At 63.8% G+C, this 26,076-nt stretch overlaps 4 protein-coding genes across 5 annotated transcripts; 3 read left to right on the top strand and 1 right to left on the bottom strand.

The window, feature by feature from the left end:
• Nucleotides 1–36: 36 nt before the first annotated feature.
• On the bottom strand, nucleotides 37–4,278 carry CHLRE_10g418976v5 (uncharacterized protein). The gene is made up of 4 exons (XM_043066429.1): nucleotides 3,522–4,278; nucleotides 1,744–2,460; nucleotides 559–1,115; nucleotides 37–472 (listed from the first exon to the last, which is right to left on the bottom strand). The coding sequence occupies exons 1-2, from the start codon at nucleotides 3,522–3,524 to the stop codon at nucleotides 2,272–2,274; spliced, it is 192 nt and encodes a 63-aa protein (XP_042919826.1). The 5' UTR covers nucleotides 3,525–4,278; the 3' UTR covers nucleotides 37–472; nucleotides 559–1,115; nucleotides 1,744–2,271.
• A 380-nt stretch (nucleotides 4,279–4,658) lies between these two features.
• Nucleotides 4,659–11,894, top strand: CHLRE_10g418950v5 (uncharacterized protein). 2 transcript variants are annotated; one of them, XM_043066428.1, is made up of 23 exons: nucleotides 4,659–4,860; nucleotides 4,977–5,063; nucleotides 5,133–5,273; nucleotides 5,362–5,458; nucleotides 5,544–5,626; nucleotides 5,789–5,953; nucleotides 6,054–6,160; nucleotides 6,323–6,413; nucleotides 6,621–6,736; nucleotides 6,862–7,009; nucleotides 7,150–7,286; nucleotides 7,413–7,494; nucleotides 7,655–7,867; nucleotides 8,010–8,214; nucleotides 8,353–8,498; nucleotides 8,606–8,834; nucleotides 8,947–9,140; nucleotides 9,342–9,476; nucleotides 9,606–9,769; nucleotides 9,872–9,984; nucleotides 10,117–10,271; nucleotides 10,408–10,461; nucleotides 10,697–11,894. In XM_043066428.1, exons 1-23 carry the CDS (start codon nucleotides 4,798–4,800, stop codon nucleotides 10,796–10,798), a joined length of 3,027 nt encoding a protein of 1,008 aa, XP_042919824.1. In that variant the 5' UTR covers nucleotides 4,659–4,797; the 3' UTR covers nucleotides 10,799–11,894. The 2 variants fall into 2 exon arrangements, with proteins under 2 accessions (XP_042919824.1, XP_042919825.1); XM_043066427.1 differs by having other exon boundaries at nucleotides 10,114–10,271.
• An 834-nt stretch (nucleotides 11,895–12,728) lies between these two features.
• CHLRE_10g418900v5 (uncharacterized protein) lies at nucleotides 12,729–22,855 on the top strand. Its single transcript, XM_043066426.1, has 15 exons — nucleotides 12,729–13,291; nucleotides 13,532–14,798; nucleotides 15,008–15,067; nucleotides 15,228–15,241; nucleotides 15,437–15,518; nucleotides 15,639–15,761; nucleotides 15,950–16,160; nucleotides 16,290–16,411; nucleotides 16,610–16,669; nucleotides 16,902–16,999; nucleotides 17,214–17,349; nucleotides 17,503–17,619; nucleotides 17,782–17,909; nucleotides 18,369–18,702; nucleotides 18,883–22,855. The coding sequence occupies exons 1-15, from the start codon at nucleotides 13,110–13,112 to the stop codon at nucleotides 21,436–21,438; spliced, it is 5,490 nt and encodes a 1,829-aa protein (XP_042919823.1). The 5' UTR covers nucleotides 12,729–13,109; the 3' UTR covers nucleotides 21,439–22,855.
• Nucleotides 22,856–23,318: 463 nt separating this feature from the next.
• Nucleotides 23,319–26,042, top strand: CHLRE_10g418851v5 (uncharacterized protein). The gene is made up of 5 exons (XM_043066425.1): nucleotides 23,319–23,698; nucleotides 23,953–24,071; nucleotides 24,255–24,461; nucleotides 24,693–24,774; nucleotides 25,073–26,042. The coding sequence occupies exons 1-5, from the start codon at nucleotides 23,360–23,362 to the stop codon at nucleotides 25,283–25,285; spliced, it is 960 nt and encodes a 319-aa protein (XP_042919822.1). The 5' UTR covers nucleotides 23,319–23,359; the 3' UTR covers nucleotides 25,286–26,042.
• The last annotated feature ends 34 nt before the right edge of the window (nucleotides 26,043–26,076 follow it).

Raw genomic sequence — 26,076 nt, 5'->3', positions numbered from 1 at the left:
AGGTAAGTAAGACCCCACCCAGAGAGGCGAGAAGCTTCCATGGATGTTTCTATCCCCTTCTGAAACGGGCTGGGAGTCGTCTTTGCACAGTCTTTGCACAGTCGGCTGTCTCTCCCGTTGTCTCTCCCGTTGGGTTTGGGGTTTTGCCCCGCCCCCGCCGGGTACTACTAGCATCACGCTTGTCCCTCAGGCCTGGGGCCATCATCGGGCTCGGTGCACGCGCACCAACGATGGTGCACGTCACAGCCATGTCCACGTCCTAGACATCCAACTCACGCATCCTAGCGCAACTCAAGCTGCCGAAGCCATCTACGTTAGCACCTGCAACAGCCACGTCCCCCCATCAGTAGACAGGCGCAGGAGCGAAGAATTCTCCACAGCTGCCGCGCTATTCCGCACCACCTGTCTAGCACGCATGGCCCACAGCCACCAACACACACGCTTGCCGGCTCAGCAGCCACCGCAGTGAAGCCTGCATGGGGGGCAGGGGGGGGGGGGCAGGGGGGGGGCAGGGAGGCAGTTGTTGTTGCGTGTGTTCCCTGCCTGTTCCTGACCTACCCTGCCCAAAACCTGCCATCCCAAACCTGCCATCCCAAACCTGACCCAAACCTGACCCAAACCTGACCCAAACCTGCCCAAAACCTGACCTGACCTGACCTGTTGCTGACCCAAGCCTGACCCAACCCTGCCCAAAACCTGCCATCCCAAACCTGGCCGAAACCTAACCCCATTATCCCCCCCCTCACCAGAACGGGCATCTCGATGTTGCGGGGGCATGATGCGGGCCTTGGGTGACTCGCGCGCTGCAGGCTTGCGCGGCTACTGCGACAGCCTGGCGCGCGACAATGCCCTGCAGCAATTCCGCGTGCCACAGCGCACTCCATTCCTGCAGCTGCTTGGCTGGGCATCGCACCATGGCGTGCTTACGGCTGACGAAGTCGCAGCGTCCACGCCGCCCGCAACTCGGACACGCCCATGTTCCATGGATGTTTCTCCGGGTTTCTCTATCACCCTTCTGAAACGGGGCGCGGCATAACTATACTGTCAACCTTGCGCGCTACATACCGACACAGCATTGATGCCAATAGAGCCGCCACACGCGTCCTGGTGCTGGTCTGGGGGATTTGTGGATTGGGGATGTGGGTTGGGGAGGGGGGAGGGCGTGGGGAAGGTCCAGTGTGGGGATCAGCGGTTAGGGTGGGGGTGGGGTAGTGCCAGCCCATAGAGCGCGAGGAAGGTGTGGCCTCAACCTTTGTCCTTCTGGGCGGTGTCGACGGTAGACTGTAGACCCGTGACTCGCTTATCATCGAGTGGCACCTAGGCTCGCTGCGCGCGGTAACACAACCCGCTGAGTGCAAACAGAGCGCAACACTGTACGATACTCACCTGCGGGGGACTAGAGCAGTACCAGTGCCAGGTCGGGAGGGGGATTGATGTAGATACAAGCCCAAACTATATCGAACCCATTGCAAAAGAGTGAGGAGGAGAGCGGGGCCTACACTATGCTAACGGAGCGACACTCAACAAGGCCCCATCCCAAAGTGCGCCGCGTTGCCCAGCAAACTCTGACAGAATGTCTGTGTCTATGTATTTGGATGTGGTGGTGGTATCCAAGGTGGCCGCCTGCCTGAACCCGAGTACCGAGACGGCGATGAGTGCGGTAGGCCTTGCGCATCCTGGCGGTGCTGACTGCCCATCACGATTGCCACCCAGGCACCCAGGCTTGGGCAGAGTCAGACTCACGCACGCTCTTACTTGCAAAGTTGCAATGCGACCAGTCACAGGCATAATACCCACCTACAAGACACCAACGGAGCCCGGGCGCCAAGAAGGAGACCAGCGCCAGGGCGGGACGGTTTGGACCAGACGCACGCACGCAGGGGTGCACGCACGCACGCACGGACAGGGGCCCATCCTACAGGGCTTCCCCCCCTGGATCGCTTCGCTCAGGGGGCTCAGCCCAAAAGGTGGCTCAGATCAAAGGGCGGGACAGTGGAATGCGGAAAAGGGAAAGGCAAACGGTATGAGTGACAAGTGTTCCCCGGTCACGGGAAAAGGGGCTGAGCCCCTCCACAGTCTGAGGCCGAACAACCTCATCGCCCGGACATAGCCGGGGTCGGTTTCCACAGGCACTTAGCCAAACCATGTGCCTAGCAATCGCGATGCCACAGCAGAGCCAACCGCAGCCAGACGACGCAGCACAGTTGTCACCAGCCGCACTGCTTGTCATGCCGCTACGCATGCCCTGCCAGCCCCACCGCAGACCGCTACCTAGACACCGCCAGCCGGCTCCTCAGCCTGCGCGCTTGCGCCGCTTCCACCGCTTCCACCGCCGCCGCCGCCGCCACCGCTGCCACCGCCGCCGCCGCCGCCAGTCTGCAGCGATGCAGGTCGCTTGTGCCCCAGCAGCATCTCCACCAGCGCGTGCCGGATGTTGGTTGCGGAGTTGACGTCACGTCCCTGCACCGTCGGGAGGGTAGAGTGAGTGAGTCCCACTGAGCCCACGACTGAGCCGTCACCCAGCCGTCACCCAGCCATCACCCACTGAGCCCCACTGAGCCCCACTGAGTCCCACTGAGCCGTCACCCAGCCAGCCATCACCCACTAAGCCCCACTGAGCCGCCACCCAGCCACCCATCCATCACCCAGCCAGCCGCCCGCCCACAAAGTGGACTCAGCCCCACAACCCTGACGCAGGCAAAACTGGTTGGTTCAGTAGAACTTGGTACCTAGTTTGCGCGGTGGTCTTTTGCCTGGTGTAGTCCAGTATGACTTGTATGAGCGAACAGGGTGTAACGGTGTCCTAGACGCACGAGGGAGAGAACTGTCAGCGGGCAGCAAGATGTGTATCGCCCAAAACTGCACCTGCCCCCGCCCCTGCCCAAACCTGCACCCGCCCAAACCTGCACCCACCCAAACCTGCACCTGCACCCGCCCAAACCTGCACCTGCCCCCGCCCCTGCCCAAATGGCCCATGGCCCTGATACCGTGGGGGCATGTCGCACCCGTGGAGGGCACTGTATAAGCATGCATGGGCACCTGCATTGGCACCTTGCAGGAGTCACACGGGGCAAGGGGGGAAGAATAGCGGTTAGGGGAGAGGCAGGGCGCGGGCCGCGTATGGCTCCCCAGGGCCCTGCTGGAAAGGGCGTTTGGGGCCTCTAGGTGGGCGGGACGGGGTAACACAGGCACAGGCACACAGAAAGGATACAGCAACCCGACACACACGACAGAGCCTGCGAGGCGAAGATTGGAGGCCTGGACTGAGGGTCTGGTCGAGAGCGTGGTGCCGCGCAAAGCGAGCGCAAACCCCTTTCACACCCCTGCGCATTCGTCTCTCCAAAGCGTCTTCGGTACCCATGCCTGGCCTACACATGCAAACCCCTGCGATAAGGAGCTCAGATATGAAAGGAGGCGTAAACGAATGCCTGCCCGCAAAAGCTGGGGCTGGAGAGGACAGCCCGTGCTGCCTGGCCTACAGCCTTCACTTGAAGCCCCCAACCCCCCAAATACCTGCGCACCATTGCAATACCCGGTTGTACCGCCTCAACGCATCGAACGCCTTTACATGGAAGGCACAAGGTGTGCGGGCCCATGCAACACGGCTGCGAGACCAGCACCCACCAAAGTGCACGTCCCTGCCTCAGCTCATGGCAACGGAAGTGGCACTGTAGGGCGTTGCAAGCAGTCGTCATGTGGTGCTAATCGAGCCTGCAACGCTGTAAACACGCGAACTGTCGCAGGCTGATGGTTATGGCTGTGGCGACTCCTACTACAAGAGGCAAACGGAAGGCGCTGGTGCGGCACTGCAGGGTGGTGGCAAAGCCTTAGGCCGAAGGTTGAAGGGAGCTGACGGTTACGTTAATCCAGCCCGTCTGCGCTCAATGTCAGGACGACAAAGTCTACATCCACAAAGATGACGTTGATGACCGCAAGTGCTGTTGGCCATAGTGAGACGGTGGAAAAGTGGGGGGGGGGGTGACAAGGACTGGCAAAGCGTGGCGACCGCCTGGAAGGGGCCATTCAGATTTGAAGGAGGCGGCGGCTATAGGCTTGGGGAGGTGCCGAGGTGGATGCCCGTGGTGCGGGGGTGGGGAGATGGGTGCGGTTTCATGGATCGTGGTTCTCGGCTTGCCAAACAGCTTTGTCTTCGTGGCTAAGCTTCAATCGTTTTCCCGCGTGAGCTAGTAGCAGCCAGCCGTCTGTTTCTTTGAAGCTGCTGTCCGCAGGTGAGGCAACGTGTGGGAATTGGCGATGCGGTTTGGCTGCGTTCATGGCTAGGACTTGTTGTATCAGCGACTGACTGCGTGACTGCCCTGACGTTGTTGCAAGTGCCGCCTCCAGCTCCAAGGAGCGCAGGAGGGCCTGCGCAACCGAGGCGGAGTTGGCGGCCACCCCTGCCCCTTACCCTGTCCCATCGCTCCCAGGATGGTGGTATCACGAATATGCGGAGCAGGGGAAGGGGGTGCCAGAAGGGGATGATCCCTTACGCTGGGTGCGGGGTGTGAGCGGGCCTGAGACTGGAATCGCTTGAACCGCGTGCTTGACGGCACGGTCGAGTGGGCGCGATCGGGGTCCTCAATGCTGCAGCCGTGAGTCTCTTGGCACGGCCGTGCCTAACCGCGCTGCAAATTGCACTGAATTCATGTGTAAACATGGCGTCGCACTAAAACGCCGGAGGCTAGGTTTGAAACTACAAGGCGAAAAGAAGGATCACATTTGCTCCTCGTTGGTCGACTTTTCACACTGACTGAAAGGTTTAATCTTGCTGCTTATTGAGTCTGGAAGCCGGCAGGGATGGCGGAGCAGGAGGGAGGCGCTCAGTCGGAATTTTCCAGCTCAATCCAAGTAGCAGTTCGTGTAAGTACATGAATGCCAGGCCCTGTGTTTTCCTGGGTTTTGTTGCGTCCTTTGGCGTAGGGCGCTGGTTGCGTGGCGCGGTGACTGTGGGGCTGCCTTTTTGTTTTCTTCCAAAGGTGCGTCCCCTCAACCCGCGCGAGCGCGACGAGGGCCTTCGCGCCTGCGTGAACTTCGATGAGGAGACACGACAAGTCGTACTTTCGGTGAGTTTGGCGCTTGTAGGGCTGGCTTGGGCGCGGAGATGGGCTTGACCGCGCATGCGTCCTTTGCAGGCCGTGGACAAGAACACGCTGCTGCAGCTGCGCGGTGCCACCGCGAAAGGATATGCGTTTGATCGACGCTACGGCCAGGATGTGACGTCGGACGCAATTTATGACGACTGCGTCGCACAGCTGGTGGAGGCGGTCTTCAAGGTCAGCTGCAGCTGCAAATGCCCGTGAATGTGTTTTGCTGAGTTTCAGGAGCTCTTCTGATGTATAATGGTCGGTGTGCTTGACGCAGGGATATAACGCGACAGTGCTCGCCTATGGCCAGACGGGTTCGGGAAAGACGCACACGATGGCCGGTGGCGCGGGTATTCACGGTGTTGTGGAGCAGGGTGAGTCACTTGCATGGCGACGACGTTGCCAGTCAGCACCTTCAAAACAGAGGCAATTAGACTAAAACACCCGTGCCGGGCGCAGGCATCACGCCTCGGGTGATTCAGCACATCTTCGCGCTCGCGGAGGCTATCCGAAAGAAGGAGAAGCCTGGCGAGAAGACACAGGTGGGCATGTGCTGGGTATGAGTCATTCAGGCGCAGGGGGCGTGAAGGGTGCGTACTAGCAGCTGGGATGGGGCATGTGCACGCTGCGTTGAGCAGCCGTGTACAAGGGCCAGGGCGCCCACCACTACATGACTTGCTCACCGGGGGCACTGCTGGGCGCAGATCGCGGCATATGGCTTGGAGCTGTACAATGAGGACCTGCGCGACCTGGCGCTGGCGGGCGGGCGCGATGAGAGCGCCAAGGGCTGGGACGGCAAGGGTGGCAACCCGTCGGCGCTGAAGCTGCAGGAGCGCCCGGTCGGCAAGGAGGGTCGTGTCGTGCCGGAGGTAAGGGGCCTGCCTGCAGGGGACAGCCCTGAACAATGTGCAGTTTACCACGTGCGAAGCTTCGGAGCACCACACAAACGGACGCGGCCCTGTATTGCAGGTGGTGGGTGTGACTGAGCGGGTGGTGAGCAGCGCGGAGGAGCTGACGAACTTCTTCAACCAGTGTGTGGATAACCGCTCCACCTCTTCCACAAAGCTGAACGACAGGTACGGTCAACACATCTACACTTGCGTGCGCATGCATGCATGTGTTGATTCGCTTTACAGAGGGGCTCAGGTCGAGCGATGAAGGAGGGTCAGAGGGCGTATGCATGTACATGGCATAGAAGGCAACCCATGAGTGCAACCGAGGTGCCGGCGCTTTCGCAGATCGTCCCGCTCGCACGCCATCTTCACCATCACTATCCAGCGCACCATCGTGGAGGTGCTCAACGAGCTGGGCTCGGACCTGAAGGCCAAGGTGGGCCGGTCGGTGTACGGGCGCAGCAGAGTTAGACCTCACCGGCCGGAGATGAAGGGTAGGGATGAAAACAGAGTACCTCTCAACAAGTCCGATATGTGTGTGGTACTTGCGCGTTGAGGGATGCCCCAATGGCTGTGGTTGCCATGGTTCGCTTATACCGTACGCGCCAGAGCGCACAACCCCGTGTGCTTGCCACGTGGCTAGGTGCGCACAAGTGAGTTCACCAGCAAGCTGCACCTGGTGGACCTGGCCGGCAGCGAGCGCGTCAAGCGCTCGGGCGTGACGGGCAAGGAGCTGAAGGAGGCCACGCACATCAACAGGTGCGCGCTAGGCAGGGGTCAGCCGGCATGGCCTTCTACGCGCATATCCGTACAAGCGACATGGGCGTGGTCTGTGGATGGGGGCAGACTGAGAGCGCGCACACGCGGTCTATCCCCACACGCAGCGGCCTGCTGGCGCTGGGCAACGTAATCGTGGCCCTGGCGGGCGAGGACCGCGGCGCGGAGGGCAGCGCCAAGAAGGAGACGCCTGGTGTGGAGAAAAAGAAGGCACACGTGCCGTATCGGGACTCGAAGCTGACTCGCCTGCTGCAGGTGGGATATGGTCGTCTCAAGCGCAGGGACGAGCAGACGGGACATTAGCACGTAACGTGGACCGGGGTTGGTGACGGGGATGCAAATGTGGTTACGCTTGCCTGACTGACACAAAATGTGCACCCATGCCTCGGCCAAAGGACTCGCTGGGCGGCAACAGCCTGACGGTGCTGATCAGCTGTATCAGCCCGTCGGAGGCGGATTTTGAGGAGACCAATAACACCCTGAAGTACGCGAACCGCGCGTGTAAAATCAAGAACCAGCCGCTCCCAAACAGGTGAGAGTGAAGGAAGCTAGGCCAACATCGTAGAGACCGGCTGGTGCAGCATGGCGGGTTGGGGTAGCACCTGCCGGGTCTGCTCACTCAGGAGTGCTTGCTGTTGTCCCCACCTCTGGCCGCCAGGTTCACCACGCTGGAGGAGGACCTGCTGCCCACCATCCCCACCGCGGGCATGGGCAACTCGCTGGGCATGATGCAGCTGCAGGTGGGCGCGCACACCGGTCTAGGGCGCGGGGGTGATTGCGCAAACGGCGCGCCTGCTGGAGGAGCACGTGCGTGTTGCGCACAGCTTAGTAATGGGCAGACGGTGGACAAACTACTGACATGGGCGCGTGACGATGGCTCTTGTCAACGTACACGCGCAGGCGCTGTTGGCGGACCACGAGCGGCTAAAAGAGAACCGCGAGCGCCGTGATCGCGAGCGCCAGGAGAAGGAGGCAAAGCGGATGGCGGCGCTCATGTCCATGCGCGAGGAGCAGATGAAGGCGAAGGGCTTCCAGCGGTTGCGCGCCACGCAGTACGACGAGCTGCGGCGGCGGCTGGCAGGCGGGACAGGCACCAGCATCCCCACCGACCAGGTAGGCCTCAACCACGTTCCCTCTGTTGCGGCCAAATGTCGGCAGCTTTTGCGGTGCAGGTGTGTGCGCGCCCGTCTCAACCAGCAGGTTGTGTGTTGCCAGGTGGGGATATGACCGCGGGCCGGTGTCATTGCGTCCACAGGTCATCGGCGACGACCTGCTGAAGGGCTTTGGCAACCGACTGCGGCTGAGCCAGGTGGCCAGTTCGCAGGAGGGGCTACCGGCGGCCGGCCCGGCCTCCGCACGGCGGTCAACTGCGGCTAGGCCGGGCAGCAGCAGGCGTCCAGGTGCCGGCGCGGCCGCTGGGGAAGAGGGCACTGCCTCGCCGGGCGGCACCACTCCGTCGCGTAAGTGCGTGTCTGGAGGCTGGGGCAGTGCGGAGCAGTGCTGGGATAGTCCGCGCACACCGATTCAAGCGCACGTCTGGAAAGCTTGTGGCCTGTTAGGTGCAGGTCTCTTACGCCTAGGGTTGCTGTTGACTGTAGGGCCGCGGCCAGGGGCGTCGACCGCCAAGTCGGTGGGCAAGTCCAGCTTCGCATCGTGGCTGGCGTCTCAAGAGGCCAGCGACGCAGCCGCAGCCGCGGGTGGTGGTGGCAGCGAGTTCGGTGGCCACGACGACTTCTATGAGCAGGTAACCTCCCCATTCATAAGCGGTTATTGCCATTGTCATGGTCTTGTAGTGCGCCTCCTTGGAACTGTCCTACCACGGCCTCACTGGACAACACGCTGTGGCTGCAGGGCGAGGGCGAGGCGGAGGCAGACATTGGCACGGAGGACTTTGCCGCGGCGGAGGCGGGTGAGGGGGCCGACGAGTCCATGTTTGCCGACGAGGACCCGTCTGGCGGCGTGGGCGCAGCAGGCGACGGCAGCGGTCAGGAGGAGTCCATGTTTGCTGAGGAGGACGACGCAGGGGCAGCAGCGGCGCCCGTGGCGGCCAAGTCCAAGTTCCGCAGGGCGCAAAAGGCTGGTGGGTCATGGGCAAAGCGCGCTCAGTTGTCCATCTGGTACGTGGTAAGCCCTGTATGCCGCGTCGACTGCAGCATTCACGTGTGTAACCTCGAGTCGGGTCATGAATGCAGGCGCGGTCGGCGCAGGCGTGGCTGGCGCTGGCGGCAGCGAGGTGTCGCTCACGGAGCTGGAGCGGGCCGCGGCGGCGGCCGAGGGCGAGGGCGAGGGCAGCCAGACGGACGGCACCGCGGCGCGGGAAGAGGACGCGGGCGGCTACGACCTTCTAGACGAGGGCGAGGTGCCCAAGCTGCTGGCGCGGTTCAAGGTGAGTGCTGTTGAGGGGGTTGGCCACTGGACCCAGCGTCGACACCCCAATCCCCAGGCCAACCCATGCCACTTGCTTTGACATGGGTGATGGGGAAGACTTAAATATGGCGGCGGAGGTGCTAGGGCAGAGGCTGCAGGTGATTGCGGGGGCCAGGACTGAGCTCTCCACGCTGCCGTCCGCCCGCTGTGGCTGTGTCAGGTGAATCAGCACGACACGTTGGCGGTGTTCAAGGCCTGCACCAAGGAGGACTTTAAGGACGTCATCAGCCTGCTGCCCGAGAACACGCCGCTGCCCGCCAGCGACAAGATGACCTACCTGCTGGCGCGCCTGGAGGTGCGGGTGCCGACGGCGGCTCGGGGCTGGCGGCACAGCCTTCTTGTCTAATGCAAACAGTACTGCGTGTGTAGCACCAGAAGCCTGCTGCTCTTGCGCTTCACCGCATGCATGTGTTGACCTGTGCAGGTAAACCCCGGCCGGGACATGGCGGCAGCGCTGCTGAGCGTGGCGACCGGGGAGTCTACGATGAAGGAGGCGGTGGGGCCGGCGGTGGGCTGCCTGATGGCCACCTTCGGCACCAACATGATCGCCTCCTGCATTTTCGATTTTGAGGACCCGGAGGACCTGCGGTGAGTGCAGCTGCCTCCATGCAATGCCATCGTTGTTCCCCTATCCACAGCAGGCTTCCCGGTCTAGCATGCAACATGCCGTGCTGTGTGCGCGCTGCACAGGTACTATGGCGTGGACGAGCGCATCGAGCTGTGGGGGCTGCAGATCCCGCACACAAGCGTGCGGCCGGCACTGGCGGAGGGCTTGACAGAGGAGCAGGCGCTGGCGGCGGCGGGTGAGTCATGGCTCGGCATGGCGGGTGCACCGTCATGCTCTTGTACCTATAGCTATCACTCTGGACATTGATGCTCCCGCCCGCTATGAAGCACCACTGACTGGCGGTATCGCGTGTCGCATGCGATAGCAGAGTCCACCAAGGACAACACCATCACGTGGAGCAGCGTGGACCGCCTCAACATGTCCATAGGCCTGCTCTATGCGCTATGCAACCACGCAATTGAGAACGGCATTCGCTGCGGCTTCTGTGTGCCGCGCCCCCAGCTGCTGAAGCGTTGGATGCAGGTGAAGCGCTCTCGGAAAGGGCCGGGGTAGAGGTCGCTCGTGCTGACCAGTACGGTAGACATCGACTGACGGAACCGGTACCTGCCTGTCCGAGACTCCTGAACACCGGTGCGCTGGTCCTCCTTCGTTTCCGCAGGCCGGTGTCAAGATGGAGCAGGTCAAGACCGCTCTAACACTCATCTACCCGCAGGTGAGCGCTGGCTGCTAACAACCAAGTGTATGACCGCATTCGCGCTACTGCCCAGTGTTGCATGCAGCTGTCACATACCCACCGTGAATGCTACGTCAACATGCTCGCGGCACCACCAGCAGCTTTCATCTTATGTCGTGTGGTCTGGATGCTTGTGGCCGCTACCAACCCAAATGTTGAGTGCCCTGAGCGCCCCCCTATCCCACTTCTCTTTCCGTCCATCCCTGCCGGGCAGTCGGCGCACGACTACGAGTACTACCGCGCCTCCACGGTGGCGTGGTTCATGGTGGCCGAGGTCAAGGCGAAGCTGGAGCGCGTGCTGGGCATCGTGCACTGAGGGGAGGGCGGCGGAGCGCGCGCGCGTGCGTATCCTACCTAATCGAGAGCTGTGTGCATTGAGCGCGTGAGTTCTGTCAAAGGCGCTGCGGGCCAGCATTCTGGCCGGTCAAGGCTTCCACAGGGATGCTTTCTTAGTGACGACGAGCGCGGAAAGCAGTTCGCGCCTTGCTTGTCGTCGAGAGTGCGGAGAAACGCTTCGTAGCAAGGTGAAGAAGAGCGCTGCTTTGCTGGCGTGCCAGTCCAATGTAGTACAGGCAAAGATGCTTGCCGGAGGCTGCTTTAGTCCTTGCTGTAAAGTGTGGTCTTGGCGTGCGACATATGGGCCGCGTCGCAAGAGCTTAAGGTGCGTCGAACAGGTGAGGAATTCAACGATATGGGTGCTGCGAGCATGGTGCTGTCTGCTTTCTGAGGCCGAGAAAGTCGCTGTGTGTATGATCCGCGCATGGAATGCGTATGCGATATGGTGAGGGATGGACCACGCGCAACACGCATTCTGGGATAGCCGAGCACGCGATAAGCGATTACGTGGATGCTGCATGTGGGGGTAGGGTGATAGGCTACCAGTATGGAATCGCATGCGACGCGGCGTAGGACTGCCCACGAAGGGCCGGGCCTCCGTGCAATCGGCAAATCTAGGCAAATGGCCATGAATTCGGGGAAGGCATGTTGGCGACAGCATCGGCCCCATATAGATGACGGGCGCCAACTGCACAGCCGCGTGGCAGCGAGGGACACGGCAAGGTTGAATGAGAGGTGCGGCGCACAGTGCTCAGCCCTGAGCTTGGCCCTGAGGAGTATCCCGACGGTTTCGCGGACCATCGGACAGCTGCGGTCCCTCTGCCAGCGGTGACGAAGAGACCGGTTCCGGTTGGAGCATTGGAGGTGAGTGTAGTAGGACAGTCGGTAAAAGACACATCTAGGTGCCACAGGGCGCCGTCCGCAGGGTTATATACTTGTGTGTCGTAGAACTTCCGTGTTCCGCCCACAGTGAGCCTCGCTTTGGGTCCATGACACAGCAACGAGGACTGCAGCGTAATGTCTGCAACGTAAGGACTTGCAGGTCGTCAAACCAGGGGGAATAGCCGAATATAGGGAACAAAGTGCCACACCCGAACTCCCCTGGGCCCCCCTTGATGGGACGACCGACCTCCCCCCACGGATAAAACCTTGCCGGTTAGGGGTTAAAACCCCTCAGTTGTATGTCAAAGTAGTGCCGACCAGGCGCGCGCTCATGCACTGCCGTCGCAAATTGTTATTCATCTGCTGGGGTCTGGGAATCAGCTGCATCCTTTGGGAAGTCACCAACCTGCCTAAACTCTGTCCCATCGCACCTCATCGCACACCCCAGGGACGACGACCGGCCCCCCAACCTCCTCACCAGATCGCCCCTGTCAAAAGTAAAAGTACGTGCGTAACGCTCTCCTACAGTTATACAATTTGGAGCATGGGGTGAGATGCTAAGCTTTCTAAACCCCGCCCCCCTTTACACGAACTCCGTAACATAAAAGCATTGCGGCTGTACTGCTACCCCCGGCCCGTTGCGCCAAATCCGCACTCCATGATGCCTATCTGCTGAAGGTTCAAGCGGGGGTAGAAGTGGAAAGGTGCCACCCCCTACCACCTGCGGCACCCAACCTGTTCAGCGCGACGGCCTGTTCAGCACAGTATACCCTCCCCGCTTGCGACCCGTCATGATAACCGCGACCTAAAGCTGCCACTCTTGGTCGGAACCCCGTCAGCGAACCCTAAGCTGCGACGCACGGCCATAGCGACATGCCAGAGCCTGGGTGTTGTCCGACCCGGACAGAGTGGTTCTGCCTGCGCCACACGCGTTGTTGATAAGTGAGTATATGCAGGACAGGTAGCGGAATGCATCCATCCGCCGCAAGTGTGTACTTCATTTTCACGATCGTTGTACCGTTCTTCTACTTCCTGTCGCCTGCCAGTCTTATTCACACATAACCATAGACTGCAGATACCAACAAGAAACAACTACGACTCCCTCCAGACGACTAAGCGCACCAACCCTTGGCATGAAGTTAACTGGCCAAACAAGCCTCAGCCTGGGGCGCGCAGCCTGAAGTCTGACCATCTACAGTGATAGGTCGTTTGAGATAGGCAGCTCGTGGCTCCGTCTTAGCAGACCTTCCATTGACCAGCACATTCAGCTGTGTGCCGCTATTTGCTCTTACATACTCCACACTACGATATGGTTTGCGTAAATAACCGTTATCGCGTGGCGTGGCGAGGCGCGTGAGCCCGCCCGAGGTTTTCACTGCCGCATCATCGCACCAAGTGACGTGTAAATTATGGGGCTCTGCCTCTCCAAGGCCCCTCTAGGGCCACCGGACTCTGAGCACCCTGCAGACTCGGCAGCGTCACTGACAGTGACTAAGCCGACGGGTTCCTCTCCGAGCGCTTTATCCGCCTCTCCCGGCTCCGCCCAGCTCAGGGCGGCCGCACTGAAGACCGCGTGGCAGACCTCTGCAAGGTGACCGCCGGGCCTGAGCGTTGGGCCAGCATGTCATGAAGGCGAACCTTCAAGGAGGGAGAGAAGGGATGGCGGAAAATTGATTGGGTGCACGGGTAGAAGTGCCAGCGGGTGGCCCGCAGTTTGCGCCTGCCCTCAACCCTCATGTAACGCAGCGTGCCCGGGCGCCAGTCAAGGTAGCCTGTGACAGATGAATATTGACCTTCTGCTACCTGCCTCTCTCATTTACAACGTGTGCAGGTCGCTGCGTGCCAGCATCAGCAAGCGTGGCGCCAAACGCTCAGACAGCTACAAGATCGCCGGACTACGCGGCGGCGCGGCGTCACCGGACGAGGCCCAGCAGCAGCAGCAGCAGCAGCAGCAGCAGCAGCTGCAGCAGCTGCTTCAGGAGTCCGGTGTGGACCGTGATAGTGCAGGTGGCGGCAACGGTGGCCGGGCCTCAGGCAGCGTGGGCCTGCGTGTCAGCGTCGGCGCGCGCGTGTCGCCCACAAATGGCAACGGTGGTGGCGGAGGCGCTACCACTAACACCGGTGGCGCGCTGCGTGTGTCGCCCGCCACGCAACCACAAACACCCGGCGCCGCGCCAGCGACGCGGCGAGCTTCCTCTTCCGTGTTGGCGGGGCACGGTGCACCTGATGGAGTGTCCGCCCGCACCTACTCCACCTCCCACGGCGGCGCCGCCAATGGCGTAGCCGCCAACGCCAACGGTGCCAGGCATAATGCCGCGGGCGCGGCAGCTGCAGCGCCTGCTGCCGCTGGCCCGGCCGACTGTGTGGTTCAGTCGTTCTGCCGGCCCTCGGAGCCGATGTCTGACGGCGCCGGCCTGGACGGCCCCGACAGCTTCGGCCCTGAGGAGCTGACGTCACTTCCACCGCCCCGCTCCTGCCCCAACTGCTACACGTCAGAGAGCCCGTCCGGCGCCCCGGGCGCAGGCGGTGTGGCGGCGGTCCCGGTGGACGGTTCGGCGCTGGGCTCTGTCGGCGGCACCCGCCGCTCCAACAGCAACCTGGCGGCAACAGCGCCCCGGGATGCCTCCGTCACAGGAGGCACGGGCCGGCAGGCGGCCGCACGGCGCGGCTCCGCGGGAGGCGAGGCGGCCTGGGCAGCTGCACAGGCAGCCCTGGTGGTGCCGCCATCGCCGCGGCCCCCGGCGGCAGTGCAGCCACCCGCGTCACCCGCGACCGCTGCCCCGCCTTCCCCTGCGTCTGCAGCGACGGCCGCTGCTCAGAAGGCGCAGCAGAAGGCCGCCGCTGCAGCAGCTGCCGCTGTCGCTGCTCCGGCTGCGCCTGTAGCGGCACCGGCGCCTGCACCGAACCAGCAGCAGGATCAGCATGCCGCTCAGAAACCCGCTGCAGCTGCCGCCGCCGACACTGCCCCCACCTGGGTGCTGCGGCCTGGTCCGCCTGTGGAGAGCGCCTACGAGCTGGGCGACGTGCTGGGCAAGGGCAGCTTCGGGGTGGTACGGCGGGCGCGGCACATCGCCAGCGGGGCACAGGTGGCCATCAAGGTGCGGGGCTAGCGCGCGGTGTGGGGCGGGGGCTTGTATAGGTAGAGGCCTTGCATCGGGACGGGTCTTGGAGCGGGCATGCGGGCAGGAGCTGTGTCACCCAGCTCGTTGCCGTGTCAGCATGTGCGCACATCAGGCCTGCCGGACATGCCACCTCCGTTCCGCTGGCTGTTTTGACCCGACCTGACCTGACCCGGCCCGCCCTGCAGACCATCAAGAAATCACTGCTGGGTGCGGGCGATGTGGCGGCCCTGCGTCGTGAGGTGGAGGTGGGTGGCGGCGCGGTGCCGTGATAGTCGGTCGGTGATAAACTTGCGCTCGCGTCCCTTGGCCAGTCAACTGCCATTCCACCGCTCCGCGACTGCCCTAACCCCACCTCCTCCCGCCCTATTTCCTCGCTCCTGCCCTGGCCCTGCGCTTACTCCGCAGATTCTACACCACCTGTAAGTTGCGGCAGCACTTGGGCGGGAGTTACCTAGCATGTTGAAAGGAAAGGGCGCCAGCCATGCTGTAACGCAGCACATGCGGCTGCCCCAAGCACGATCCCTACTTTACCTCTCTCGCAGCACCTCCCCTCTGCACCTGTCCTGAACCCGGCTCCACCGCTCCCGTGCCCACCTTCCGCGTTACCCGTGCAGCTCCGGGCACCCGCACATCAGCCAGCTGCTGGGGGTGTTTGAGGAGCCGGGCCAGCTGCACCTGGTGCTGGAGCTGTACCAGGTGAGGGCGGGTGGGTGGGAGCGTGTGGGGAGAGGAAGGGGCCGGGCGGCTGGAGAGGGGAATACCGCGTGCTCTGCTTCTTCTCCTTATTCATGCACCCTACAACCTCTGCCTCATCAGGGCGGCGACCTGTTTGACGCCATCATCAGTGTGGGCCGCCACAGCGAGCGCGCGGCGGCGGACGTGATGCGCACCGTGCTCACCGCCATCGCCTACTGCCACGCCATGGGGGTGGCGCACAGGGTGGGTGGGCGGCGGGCTGGAGGGGGCGGCTGGGTGTGGATGGATCCAGTTGCTCTCTCATGGCAGGCAGTGCTGGAATGCCAAGCCACGAAATGTATACCGTACATGCATGGCCCGCTTCTTTGCTCTTTGTGTTATATAGTTATAGTCATTTCCTACACGCTCACTATCCACACACACGCACGCAGGACATCAAGCCCGAGAACTTTATGCTCACCGCGCCGCCCCCACCGCCTGAGACGCTGCCTGGCGGCTCGCTGGCGGCGCTGCATGCGGACAGCCTGGCGGCCCTGACGGCGCAGCTGGATGCGGCGGCGGCGGCGGCGGACCCCGACCTCAAGGGCGCAGTGGGCGCCCGCCTCAAGCTGATCGACTTTGGGCTGTCCGTGTTCTGCAGCGGTGAGCGGCAGCAGCGGGGGAGGACATGCGGGGGCTTGTATTTGCTTGCAATACACACGGCGCCTGCCCCTCCCTCTCACCCCCTCCCCTCCTCTCCCTACGCGTCTGCTCCTCCCCGCCCCGCTACAGACGCCACGCCTCTGTCTGACACTGTTGGGACCAGCTACTACGTGGCGCCCGAGGTGTTGGCCAAGAGCTACAGCCGGTCCGCGGACGTGTGGAGCGCCGGAGTCATACTGCACATCCTGCTGGTGAGTCATGACGGGGGGCGGGGGGCGGGGGCCAGCAGGGGCCTCAGGGCCACGGGGGCAGGACAGCCAGGAGGCAGCAGGTGGCTGGGGAGCTGTGAGGGGGCTGACCCAGGGCACGGCAGCGGGGGCCATGATGCATGCGCCCGTCTGCCGGTCCCACCATGTCCACCCCGCACTCCCCTGCCCCGCACCCCACAGACTGGCTACGCGCCGTTTGACGGGCGCAACGACCAGGAGATCCTCAAGGCCGTGCAGCAGGTGGGCGGGCAGGGAGGGGGCTGGGGAGGGGGTTCGGGTCAGCTGCTCCACGAACGTGCATGGCCACGGGCAGCTGCCCTCCGCTGCCCAGCACTGCCAAGCGCATACTGAACACCACGTTTAAGACCTGTATAGTCAACGTCTCTCCTGCTGGCCCCCGATCATCGTGCCTCCCTCCTTGCCCCGCTCGCGCCCCCTCTGCTCCCAATGTTTTCCCTTGCATCCCCTCCAGGGCCATCTTGACCTGGCGTCCGACCCCATCTGGTCGTCCATCTCGCGCGAGGCCATGGCCGCCCTCACCGCCATGCTGGACAGGGACCCGCAGCGCCGGTGAGCCCGGCGGAGCGGGCGGCCGGGCTGGGGTGTGGGCGGGGTCACGCAGTCACCAGTGTGTCTTAACGTACTTTAATGCGCGGAGTCCTGCAAGACCAGCCCACCTTTGGTCAATGCTTGCCGTGTTACAGCACTTGGCTTGGCGGGGAATTCATGACAGGGATTAAACTCCCCGTGTTGCCCTTTCCCTCCATCCCTTCACCACCCACAGCGCCACTGCCGACCAGCTGCTGGCCATGCCCTGGTTCGGCCGCACCGCCGCCGCCTGCCGCGCGCCCTGCGTGCCGCTGCCGGGTGTGGTGTCGGAGCGCATGCGCCGTTTCGCACGCATGAACAGCTTCCAGAAGGTGGGGGCGGGGGGCGGTTGGGACGAGGGCTGCAGAAAAGTGGGTGGAAGCGCCAGCGGGCCGCGACCACCACCAGCCATGCCATGCCTCCCACGGACCACCACCTGACCGTCGCGGCTGTGTCACGCACTCGGCACACCACCACTATTACAGGAGGCTCGGCGTGTGGTTGCCGGCCTGATGCGACGTGAGGAGGTGGCGGGGCTGGTGGCGCAGTTCAAGTCGTTGGACGCGGACGGAGACGGCAAGCTCAGTGTGGAGGAGCTGCAGGTAGGCGGCAGCGGGGTGAGGGGGAGGGGGAGGGGGTTCATGGGATTGGGACCTGGGACTGCGCCGCCTATCGAGCATCGTGCCGTGCCCTTCCTCCGGCTCACTGCCTTCCCTTTAAACGACCCCACATGGCGCACCCCACATCGCAAACCCCTGCTTCAGGCCGGTCTGGCGCGGCAGGAGATGCGCAACCGCGCCTCCGCCTCCGGTCTGGTGCCGGCGGCGGTGGGCGGCGGCTCTGGGGCACCGGGCGCCCTGACTGCGGAGGAGATGAGGCAGCTGGTGGAGCGGTGAGGCTGCGGGCTGGGGGCGGTGGGGGGTTGGGATGGCGGAGGTGGGGACGTGGGTATCTCCACGAGTATGTCGCAGGGTGATGTTGGAAGTAGGTGAAGCTTGACAGCTTTAAAGCTATCGACGTCTGCCCGAGCTCTTGCAGCCCACCCTTGAAAGCGGACTGTCACTGTCCAGCCGACCCGAGGCATTCGGGGCGAGGAACATCCGAGGCTCTCTCGCACTCGCCGCGTCCCCCTCACGAAGCAACAATGTGTTAGGTCTACGCCTAGCACAGGCGACAACCGGAACGGTGTAAGAGGGCTAGCGCTGAACAGACTGCCCTGAACAGGGTGTCCGGACAGCTCCTCACAGCTATGCACATGCCCGTCGCGCAATCGCGGCATCCCATGGCTCCACTTCCCATCGCGACTTCCCATGGCTTCTTGCCCTCTCCTTCCTCTCCCCTGTTCCCCTAGGTCTGACCTGAACGGCGACGGCCTGCTGGACGAGTCCGAGTTCCTGGGTGCCGCACTGCCCACCGCCGTCATCGCGCGCCAGGCCGCAGCCGCACTGGCAGCCGCGCAGCAGGCCGCAGCAGCTGGAGGCGGGGCCGGCGGCAGGGGCCCGGGCGGCGTGGGCGGCTCGCGCCCCGGCACCAGCGGCGCCTCAGCGGCCCGGTCCGACCCCGGCAACCCGCTGGCTGCGGCGTTCGCCTACTTCGACGCAGACGGCAGCGGCTACATCACTGTGGACGAGCTGAGGTCGGCGCTGGCGGCTCACCACCCCACGGGCGAGGGGCCCGACATACGGGTGAGGCCGCGGCCGGAACTATGGGCTGTGCGGGTTCTTGCAAAGTGCTCGCACCCATGCCTGTACGCTGCCTCCCAATGCTTGCGCCCTGATAGGCAAGCACCTAGCATCAGCACGCCTGCTCACGCACGCCACGCGCTCACACTCCCGGATGACACCGGTGTACGCTTCCTGTTGCAGGCACTGCTGTCTCGTGTGGACGCAGATAGTGACGGGCGCATCAGCTACGCTGAGTTCCTGACCATGATGGCGGCAGAGTGCATGGAGGAGGAGGTAGACCTTGACCAGGAGGAGCAGGAGCAGGATGAGGGGCGGTCACGGTCGGGCCAGCGGCGGTCAAAGACGCTGGGCGGCATGCTGAAGCTGCGTGGCGCCAACGCGGTGGGCCAGCGCTCCCGTGCCAGCAGCCACCACAGCCACCACAGCCATCACATCCAAAGCCCGCATGCACAATCGCACAAAGTTCACGGCAACGAGCAGCAGTGGCCGGCGGCGCGGGGCCTGACTGGTCATCGCAGCAAGAAAAGTGGCATTAACACTGGCGCGCTCAGCGGCCACCACAGCCACCACAGCCACCGCCAGCAGCAGCAGCAGCAGCAGCAGCAGCAGCACGGCGGGGGGCAATCGCGGCCGTCAACAACACAGGCGCAGTCGGGGCACAGCAGCCGCAGCCAGCAGCGCCAGAGCGGCCGCCAGCCGCACGGCCACAGCCAGCACGCGGAGGAGCAGGACGACTGGTTTGAGGACGAGGAGGTGCTGCCGGCGGATGACACAGCCGCCAGCAACACAAGCAGCACAAGCAACACCATTAGCAACACCCGCCGCCAGCAGCAGCAGCAGCTGTTGCCGGGCGGTGCAGGGGCGCGCAGTGGCCGCAGCCGTGGCGGCCAGCGCGTGACGCTGCACATGACGCCCTCCCAGGAGGAGCGCCAGGCCGGCGCGGAGGTGGTTGCAGGGCCGCCGGCCGGGGCGGTCGCACCAGCCTGGGGCGGCCGGTCGCGCAACGGCCGCGAGGACGCCGGCGGCCCCCACGGCCGCCACGGTCATGCCGCCGGCGCCGCCGCCGTTGGCCCGCACGTGCGCGGTGTCAGCGCCGCCACCAGCTGCGGCTCCACTGCGGTGGTGCCCTCCCTCAGCGGCCGCCTGTCTCCACTGGACGGCACCGGCTGGTACGACGAGTGCAAGTCGCCCGGCGGCGCCGAGGAGGAGGAGGGGGAGGGGCAGTCGTCGGGAGCGGGGGCAGACGGCGTGGGCTGGGGACATGACGCCGCCATGGCGGGCGCGGGTGGGGCGGGAGCTGCGGGTGGCGGCGAGCCGCTCATGCAGCAGCTCAGTGTGGAGGACAGCGGTCTGAGCCAGATGATGGCGCAGCAGTGGCAACACCAGCAGCAGCAGCAGCAGCAGCAGCAGGCCGCTGCTGGCAGTCCCGGTACTGCCCGACGGCCGCCGGCGCTGATACTCCCGGCACAGGCGCCCGTCGCCACGCAGCGCAGCCGCCGTCACTCCGCCGCCAACGCCATCCCCGGCGCCGACGCGGCCAGTGCTGCAGGGCGCGCTGGCGCCGGTGGCTTCTCAGTAGTCACAGGCGCCGCCACCGACCGGCCGCCGCGCTGCACGCCCCAACCCGTGCTGACGCCTGCGCCCCACAGCGGCGAGGTGCTGAGTAGCGTCCCGGTGGTCAGCGGCTCCCCTGCCTCGGCTTCCCAGGCCTCAGCGTCCCAGGCCTCGGCGGGCCGCGCTCGCGGCAGCCAGATGCAGCAGCTGCTGCTGAGCCAGCTCGGCGGCGACGACGCGGCCAGCAGCAGCGGCCGCAGGTCCATGCCGGCGTCGCCCGCTGGTAATCATGATGGCGGCGGCGGTGGCAGCAACTGGTTCTACTCGCCGGCGGCTTCGCCATCGGGCCGTGCCACGGCTCAACGCATGCTGCGGAACGAGCTGGCGGCGGCGTCCGCCACCACCGCCGCACAGTACTACGGCGGCGGCCCGGCGCCGGCCCGGCAGCCGCTGACCCCCGAGCAGCTACTGATGCCGGCACCGCCGCCGTCGGTACAGACGGGCCCGATCGCTGCTGGCTCCAGCGCTCGCTCGCGGCGTCAGAGCACTGGCAGCCCCGCCTGGCCGCTGACGCAGCCGCAGCTGGCGGGACCGCACCAAGGCCTGGGCCAGACCGTATCGCCGCTGTCACCGCGGCTGGCGGCGGCCTTCGCCAGCACCGGAGGCGCCGGCTGCGACCCCAGCGGCCGCCGCCAGCAGACGCAGCACCAGCACCACGGCGGCGTGATGCTGCCCCCAGGCGCCTGCCTGGACCTCTCGGACCAGTCGCCCGCCGCACTGCCGCACGTGCGTGGCTCAGGCGGCAGCACACCGCGGGGGCGCCAGCAGCAGCAGGCTCAGGCTCAGGCTCCGTCGCATGTGCCGGGTCAGCTGCAGGCCAGCCCGCAGCATCAGGACATGCTGATGGCGGGCGGGGGCGGGGGTAGGGGCGGGCCCAGCGGCGGCCGTGGGGGCTACACCTCAGAGCCGCTGCCACAGCTGCAGCTGGGCGGCACCGGCACTAGCACCGTTGTGGGTGGCCGACTGGCGACGCCGGCGCTGGGTGCTGCCTCCTCGCCACGCCAGCCGCGGCCCCCTTCGGGCGCGCCGTTGACGCCGGGTGCGGCAGGCGGCGTTGGAGGTGCGGGCGGCCGGCACGGTGCCGGGCCGCTGCCACCCTGGGGCGAGGAGGTTGACATGTGAGCAATTTCGGCATGTGAAGTACCTGCGCGCTTAGGTATGCTCTGATGGTTGAGTTGCCAACGCTATTGACATTGTACTTGAAGATGCAAGACGTTCGAGCGGTGAGTGTTGGATGCCTGGCGCGGTACTGAGAGAGCGTACTGCAGCCGGCCACAATCCAGCAATATGAGCTTGTTGAGGCAGAAGTTGTTGGCGTAGGGCATTGATTGCAAGTGGTTTCTCGCTGCTACAAAGCATGGAAGGAAACAGTATGTCAGTCGATTGCAATGCCCCGGCTTTCCATATATGCCATGGTACCTGTTACGGCGGAAGTCAAACGCCATGCGTGAGGCAGGCTTACCGATCGACAAGGGGTGCAGTTACAGTCTGCGGCACGGCTCACCGCGCGAGCACGTATTCATGCCTTCACGTTCAAGTGAAGATTCTTTTACATGTTTGGGCGGCAGACGTGTTTCACATCCCAACCCAACCCCGTGCACCAGGTCAGGATATGACACCGTGCCCACTCTCGCCGGGACGCGGTACAATACCGTATAAATAAAACACACAATGCCAAGGATTCCGGATGTCGGCGACTCTCAACGGCAAGCGCTCCGCCGCGACCATGGCCGAGGTCTCGCCCACCAAGAAGTGCCGCGTGTGAGCGGTCCTTGCTAGGCATTTATACCTACTAATTCAACCTTGCTGCACAAAGCTTGGCAACGCCACGAGAGATCACGCTATGCGTCCTGCGTGTGTTTGTTGCCATTGTATAACGATGGATATGGCGGTGGTGTTGGCGAGCTGTGGGGCATCCTGGCGGTTTGCTACTGTGCCTGGGGTCACGCACGCTATGGTGCACTGTCAACGGCTCTCATGGACTTCCTGCAACCTTTCGGAATTTCTGATATTGCGGGCTGCGCTTGGCGTCGTACGACGTTACGAAAGCGTGGCAATTCATCATGTTGGTTGGGGCTCAATAGCGTGCTGCTAATGTGGCTGCACGCCCAAATACAGCAGGAAGACGTGGAAGCAACCTGCATTCCTACGCCACTGTTCTCTATGTGTACGTGCCATGCTTTCGCACCTAAGGCTCGTCACGCCACGGTGTCGGGCTAATGAGACGCGATGTGGCGTGCTCAAGGTAAACTGGAGTGACGTGTGTGGCGTGAATACCGTACTCGTTTCAAACAAGGTCGTAGCCGCAGTGGCCCAAGCAACCAGCACACGGGCCGTGAGCGCATCTGCGCAGGCAATGCAGCTCGCGTGCTACATGGCTTCATGTGCGTGCGGTGGCCAGGCGGGCTAGGCGCGGGCTGCGCTCTGGACTGAAGGCTCCTGAAGTGCTGGACGGGCTGCGACATGTGTTCACTGGATGCTACCATCAGGACGTATCAGGCCCGCAAGTCAGGGTCGTGTACGGTAACTGTTTGTCATCCCGTCACAAGACGTCGCCTGACGCTGCCACCTTCCTTGTCTATGGACAGCAGGACAAGGGGGGGCAGTGGGGCACCTTCCCTGAGCAGGACACTCCCCACAGCAGCGTATGCAAGCGCCATCCCAGTGCGGCCGGCGTTCTGGCCACCTCGCTACACCGCCGACCACGCATCAGTCCGTTACCCTGCTTGAGGAATGTGGGATGTGGAGGCTCCCACGCTTTGCACAAAAAGGGCGGCGGGCTCTTTGCAAATTGAACGCAACTTTGCCTGACATCGGCACTTAAACAACAATAGTGTCCATGTTGGTGAGTTGGCGTGCCAGCCGTGCGCAGGGGCCGGGGAAGCTCGCGTTGGGTGATGCAGGGTGGTGCGCTTAGGTGCACCGCATGCCTGGTTCAGCCAGGTGTGGTATGGCAGGGCGCCATTCCGATTCTTTTTGCAGCTGATATAGCTTGAAGTACTCCCCAGAACTGCGCGCAAGTTTTCAACATTACAGGGACACAATGCCCAGTTCTATTCATTCCCGTGAAAGCACAGACCCGCTCGCCGTTTTGCCCCCCCTTGCTAGCAGCCTCATCCTATCGTTCTTGGAGCCGCGCGAGCTTGCACGCGCATGTGCTGTGAGCGTGAGCTGGCGCGACAAAGCTTCCCGTGATGTCGGGGCGCTCTGGAGTTCGCACTGTGAGGCACTCTGGGCCGGCAAGGTTTGGGTCGCGCCATCCATTCGCACTCTTGCCAGCACACGGCCGCTGGCGGCATATGGCCAGTCGCTAGCGGACTCGCATCGGGACGTGCCTACGGAGGCCGAGCTCTGCGGGTTCACGTGGAACCTCGCCTTCAAGGTGGGAGAGGCAGCGGCGCATTTGCTGCTCCCGGGAGGGATTGTGGAAGGAGGAAGTCGGGGTGCGGGGGGCAGGAAGGGAGGGCGGGAATCTGTAAGGGCAGGCGTTGGGGGTTGCAGGGTACATCAGCCGGCAAGGATCAACTGTAGGGCAGCACGGGGGTGGGGTGCGGCCTACAAGCCAGATGGCGCTCGCCCCACTTCTCATCATCAAGTCGCTCCATTAATTTTGCCCCCTCCTCCCTCCACCTGCAGTTCATCCCTTGGTTCTCAGCCGCCATGGGCTCACTGACTGTGCGGCGCTACTTCCAGACCAACCACACGCTCACGGCGCCGCCCGCCGACCCGCTATGGGGGGACTCCGAGCCGCAGAGGTGGGGCTGGTGGCAGGCGCTTTGGAGGAGGCTCTCAAACGGGGTTGGATGCCTGCTGCCTGCAGCGTCAATATGTCCAATGCCGCCCTTGTGGCTCCCGGGTGGTCCAACCCCAACCCCAATCCGGCCTGCCCGTGCCCCGCGGCCCGCTGCTTCCCACTGCCCCCTCCTGGTGCGCCGCAGGCACTACTGGTACTTCCGGGAGGTCGCACCGGGCGCTGCAGACGCGGCCGCGGAGATGGGCCCTCAGGAGGGCGAGGGCGGCGCGCCTGTTGCGCCTCTCCCTGTCCCGCGGACGCTGCTGCAGGTCAACACCTACCCCCCGCTCACCTGCAGCCGCACTGCGGACTGGGGCTGGGAGCTACAGAACGCCATGGTCCGATTGTCCATGTGAGGCCACTGGGCGGTGGGCGCGGCGCTGCACCGCACAGCGTTGGGTGACCAACAGCCGCAGGGCGCTGAGTGGGGGCAAGACGGCTCTGCCACTGAGGCAGCTACGTTGGGGAGGTCCGGGCCTGACTGCGGGTCGTTGCGAGCTCTGGTGAACCATACATGCGCACTTAGTGCGCCGAGCCCTCCGTGCCGTTCCTGACCTGACCCACCCACCCACCCACCTCACAGCGACACTGCTGCCGGCCCCAACCCGGGACTGCCACCCGGCCACCCCGCGGCGCGTGAGACCATGACGCTGCAGGAGATCAGGGTGAGGGGGTGGGGGCGATGGCGGGTGGGTAGCTGAAAGAAAGGGCAACGGGGGCGTGTGCATGTGGGTGCGTGTGTGGACGGCTGCGGGCAGAGGCCCTTGCCTCGGATGGCTGTGCCGTGTCTCATACCCACCCCCATATCTCGCGCTGCAACCCCACCACAAACCACAGCACAGCTCCACCAACCCAAGCCCTCCATGGTTCGCCATGCCCCGCTCACCCTCCCTGCCCCGCCCTCCCCCACAACACACACACACACACACACACACACACACACACACACACACACACACACAGGCCCGGTTCGACGCGCTGCTGGAGCTGCAGGATCTGGAGGACACCAGCGAGGAGGAGGAGAGCGAGGCGGGGGAGGCGGAGAGCGAGGAAAAGAGTGAGGCGGAGGAGGGGTACGAGGAAGAGGAGGACCAGGAGGAGGAGGAGCAAGAGGAGGAGCAGGAGCAGGAGGAGGAGGAGGCAAGCGAGGGGGAGGGGAGAAAGTCGCAGAGCTAGGTTTACTCGAGTTCTGGGGCGGATAGAGGACGAGGTGGGCGGGGCGCATGTGTGAGGGCACGTGCGAAGGGCGCTGCGTAGAGCATTGCTGTCCGCAGCAGGCTGGCGTAAAGAACAATCAGGGGGCAGGAGTTGCATGGCTGCAGCGGACAGTTAAATGGTGTATGCGTAATTGACGTGGGTGTCCAGCAGGTGTAGGGACCGCAAGACCAGAGTTGCTGCTTTGATTGCACAGGCAAATGCACTAGGGATGCCATGGGCAGTGACTGGCGGAGGCTATATGGTACTAGTATTGGCAGCGGCGCTGCGCGCGGGGTTGTGCGCGTGTACGATATAGTTGCATCATAAGCGGGCGCGGGCAGGCATCCCAACAGCGCTGTTGTCAAGTGGCGGTGAAAGTATGCCGGCATGCGCATGGCCGTTGTATAGTAGTTGCGCCTGGTGGGCGAGATGCATGGGTGGAGGCTGAACTGGTTAGCTCATGGGAACGTTGCAAAGTCTTTGGTGTGTGGCTTGGTGTGTGGGCATATGGATGAGGCCAAGGAGCCCGGCAGGCGATGAGCTGGTATTGTCAGGCGATGATGACGCGGAATGGCGCGTACGGTTTGCGGGACGTCGCAAGGCTGGTGTCTTGAGGGGAACAGAAGGGCAGGAGGGACCGAAAAGGGGGGGACCATCGGGCAATGGCACGGAGGTGTGCCATCCCTGGCATCATCCGTTGACCGCAGGGCCCATTGCGCTTCAATATGCATCCATATATACTTATTGGCCGTATTGCATTCCACAGACGG

This window comes from Chlamydomonas reinhardtii, chromosome 10 (assembly GCF_000002595.2).
Source record: "Chlamydomonas reinhardtii strain CC-503 cw92 mt+ chromosome 10, whole genome shotgun sequence".
In the NCBI taxonomy this organism is placed as follows: domain Eukaryota; kingdom Viridiplantae; phylum Chlorophyta; class Chlorophyceae; order Chlamydomonadales; family Chlamydomonadaceae; genus Chlamydomonas; species Chlamydomonas reinhardtii.
This window is presented reverse-complemented; position numbering and strand designations above follow the sequence as displayed.